Source organism: Antrostomus carolinensis, unplaced genomic scaffold (genome assembly GCF_000700745.2).
Source record: "Antrostomus carolinensis isolate BGI_N321 unplaced genomic scaffold, ASM70074v2 Scaffold53126, whole genome shotgun sequence".
Lineage (NCBI taxonomy): Eukaryota > Metazoa > Chordata > Aves > Caprimulgiformes > Caprimulgidae > Antrostomus > Antrostomus carolinensis.
This window is the reverse complement of record NW_010324996.1, coordinates 1-3657: the sequence shown is the minus strand read 5'-3', so window position 1 is coordinate 3657 and position 3657 is coordinate 1. Positions and strand designations below refer to the sequence as shown.

Here is a 3657-nt window from a genome sequence, read left to right as displayed (position 1 = left end):
CTCGTGTAGCATCTAGGTTTCATAGAATCATAGAACGGTTAGGATTGGAAGGGACCTTAAAGCTCATCCAGTTCCAACCCCCCTGCCAGCAGCAGGGACACCTTCCACTAGACCAGGTTGCTCAAAGCCTCATCCAGCCTGGCCGAGAACACTTCCAGGGAGGGGGCATCCACAACTTCCTTGGGCAACCTGTTCCAGTGTCTGACCACCTTCACAGTGAAGAACTTCTTCCTAATATCTAATCTAAACCTCCCCTCTTTCAGCTTAAAGCCATTTCCCCTTGTTTTGTCATTAACTGCCCTTATGAAAAGTCCTTCCCCAGCTTTCTTGTAGCCCCTTCAGGTACTGGAAGGCCGCTATAAGATCTCCCTGGAGCCTTCTCTTTTTCAGACTGAACAGCCCCAACTCTTTCAGCCTGTCTTCACAGGAGAGGTGCTCCAGCCCTCGCATCATCCTGGTGGCCTCCTCTGGACTTGTTCTAGCTGCTAGAACAAGTCCAGAGGACTTGCTGCTAGTTTCCATACTCTGCTCTGCCTCCTAAATGGAACTTAGAGCTTCCTTTATGTTTGAGAAAAAAAGGCATGTTTTCCTTTCATTCCTAAGCTCAGATGTGGTATATGTTTTTTTTCTTACCCCTTAATTCCTACCAGCTGCGAATTGGTATTTCTGAAGTCATTAAAATTTTGAGAGAAAATGAGTAATTTTTCTTTAGGATTTATTTGGAAGTCATGGTGCAGGTATTGCAGACGTTCACTAAAGGCAGTGAGGAGAACTCTTCCACTGGTAGAACTAGTAATGGAAGTTAATATTTGTATTGTATATTTAATACTGGGATTTTGATCATTAAAAGCTCTGGAGAAGAGACTTCAGTATTCTACAGGTGCAGTGCTTGCCAGCCCTTCCACTCACTCTGTAATTTCTTCACATGCTCTAGGAGTCTTGTCTGTGATGGGAAAAGAGGCTTGTTGACCAGGCTGCTGCAGGTCATGAAGAAGGAACCAGCTGAATCCTCCTTCAGGTTGGTTCACTTTGCACTCTTCACATGCTGCTTTTAGTTGACTGGGAAGTCTGTTTGTTGTTACACAGCTTACAGTAGTTGAAAAGGCTTGAAAATCATAAGCTGTGAAAAGATCTGGCTTTGTTGCACTTGGCCACAGTGGCAGTGCAGGTGAGAGAGAATGCCAAAGCTTGCATTGAACTCGTACCCAGGACAGTCAGTGGGATCAACAGGTCTGAACCCAGCTTTAGACTGGAATGCAACTGATTAGGAAATTTGATTTAAATTATAGTTGTGATAAAATATTCCCCTTGCTCCAAAATTAAAACCTTATTTCTTCTGTTTCTCAGGTTTTGGCAGGCAAGGGCAGTTGAAAGTTTTCTGCGAGGCACCACCTCTTACGCAGACCAGATGTTTCTGCTAAAGAGAGGACTCCTGGAGGTAATGAAGGCTGTGTCAGGCTTCCTCTGTAACATATCTCTATAACAGTCAAGAAGGATTTATCTGTAAAAAATTCAAAAGGGGTTAAAAATGTAGTGTTAGATACTCCCTGGGAATAGGGCAATTCTTGAAAAGTATTTGTGAATTGTGCTTGTGGCAGCCAGGTGTGGGGTGGCCAGTTCTCTACCCTGCATCACTGGGAAGTAAATTGAACAGAAGATTCATCTGAATTGTTGTCTTTAGTTCTAAGAACTAAAGCTGCAGATAAATGTTTGAAATAGTGATTAAATCAGAGTCTGTGTGTACTGCTGGCTTGGGCTAAACTGTGCCAATAACATGTTTTCCTCCCATGCCAGCATATTCTCTACTGCATTGTTGATAGTGAGTGCAAATCACGAGATGTGCTTCAAAGTTACTTTGACCTTCTGGGAGAACTCATGAAATTCAATATTGATGCATTCAAGAGGTTCAACAAGTACATCAACACAGATGAGAAGGTAAATATTTGTAAAATCTGTCCCCAGTGGGTCAGATTACGTGTTCTTATAACCAAAGGTGGCACTAAGAGACTGGGATTCATTTGCTGATTTTGGTGTGATCGTTGAGCTTGGTGCACAGTAAACACTAAGGAGTGAGCTGCCAGAATCTCTTCAAGCATGTATGTTGTGCGTACACTCATGTTTTCAGAAGTGCTCCCAGCTCTTCTGTGTCAGCCAGCACTGAGCTGTTGTGGAAACGTTGCTCTGTTACATGATCAGGCAGGTCTAAGGTCAGAGCTCAAAGATGGTAGAACATCTCCTGTGAAGTCACAGGGTTTGGGGTTCAGATGATAGCTGTGGACATTGAGACAGCCTTCAAAAAATCTGTTACTGGAACTTGGAAGGGGTTCTTCATGGAGATGACTTAAAATAGTCATTAATATTTGATACTCTGAAAAGGCATATCTTACCTTTGATGTTATTGTAGACATTTTAAGAAGTCGTGGCTGATGTAATTACCTATAAAACTTGGTGCCTGTGTAGATCAAAAGCAGTCAGTGCTCTGTGCAAAGTGGTTTCACGTTCTCGTGCACTTTGTGTGTATAACATCAGCTGGTGGGTAGGTTTTGAATGACCTCAGACTTTTGCTTATGTTACTCTAGTTTTTCTCTGGTTGACATTTTTCTGTTCCATAGTGTTTTTAGGGATCCTTTAGCTCTCTGTGCCAGTATTGGCTTGGACTGGATGATGCATGCCTGGGAGTGTCTTATCTCCTCTTAACTCTTGTTAGAGATAACAGAAAAAGTAATGATTCTGAGTATTTTGGCATTCAGAACCAAACTCTTGTTTCTGAAGTTCAGGGGAAATGGTCCATGCTGTGATGCCTTGTATTGAAGTGCATGTTTTAGCAGCTTGTGCTCAGAATTCAAGGCAGTTTCTCCAGGAACCTTCAAGAACTGAACTCTTTCAGTGTTGAAAATCTGGAGAACACTTACTTGCCAAACCCTGTTGGTAGCTCTTCCTGCTTGAGTTCACTGACCTGTTCCCCTTGTGCCAGCAGAGTAATTGGCTTAGGGCACCTCTGGGCCATGCACATTTTGAAAAGGGCATGAAATGCAGTTCTGTCAGACTTCTGTGAGTGTCCATGTCGGATTTTTGTTGTTGTTTTTTTTTAATGCAACACTAAAAAAGTATTTCCTCTTTTTAGTTCCAGATATTTTTAAATCAGATCAACAGTTCATTGGTTGACTCAAACATGCTTGTTCGCTGCATTACACTGTCCCTGGACCGATTTGAGAATCAGTCTGATGCTAAAGGTAAAAAATAAGAAACTGGGGGGGGGTGAGGGGGTGTTTGATAGTGATAATGGTTATTTGAAGTCTGAGCTTTAAAATTGTTGGGTTTAGACAGAGAAATGCCAGTCTGCAGGTTTGTTGCTACAGCCTGAGCACCACTTCTTCCTGCTGTAGTGCTTGGACCGATGTGTCTTAACTTCAGCACCTGATGATTGTTTTTCCCCTCTCGCTGCAGTTGCAGAAGTCCTGTCCGAGTGCCGCCTATTATCGTACATGTCCCAGATGTCCATGAGAATGTCCTTTCTGTTCCGTCTCATTAATATTATCCATGTACAGACACTTACCCAGGTAAAGAGCTGGCAGTGACTTTGCAGTTATCTTGCTGATACTGTGTTGTGATGAACTGGGCTGGGAGCAGGGAGGAAACTGGCTTCTCTTGAGGAAA

At 43.0% G+C, this 3657-nt stretch overlaps 1 protein-coding gene across 1 annotated transcript; it reads left to right on the top strand.

The window, feature by feature from the left end:
• Positions 1-938: 938 nt before the first annotated feature.
• LOC104527368 (short transient receptor potential channel 4-associated protein-like) lies at positions 939-3603 on the top strand. Its single transcript, XM_010171068.2, has 5 exons — positions 939-1018; positions 1348-1438; positions 1795-1935; positions 3125-3233; positions 3448-3603. Exons 1-5 carry the CDS (start codon positions 987-989, stop codon positions 3576-3578), a joined length of 504 nt encoding a protein of 167 aa, XP_010169370.1. The 5' UTR covers positions 939-986; the 3' UTR covers positions 3579-3603.
• The last annotated feature ends 54 nt before the right edge of the window (positions 3604-3657 follow it).

Excerpts from the sequence above, each read along its gene's own strand:
- LOC104527368 (XM_010171068.2), top strand. The coding sequence starts at position 987 with ATGAAGAAGGAACCAGCTGAATCCTCCTTCAG. Across the intron at positions 1,019-1,347 it reads CCAGCTGAATCCTCCTTCAG|GTTTTGGCAGGCAAGGGCAG; the intron begins GTTGGTTCACTT and ends TCTGTTTCTCAG. Across the intron at positions 1,936-3,124 it reads ACATCAACACAGATGAGAAG|TTCCAGATATTTTTAAATCA; the intron begins GTAAATATTTGT and ends TCCTCTTTTTAG.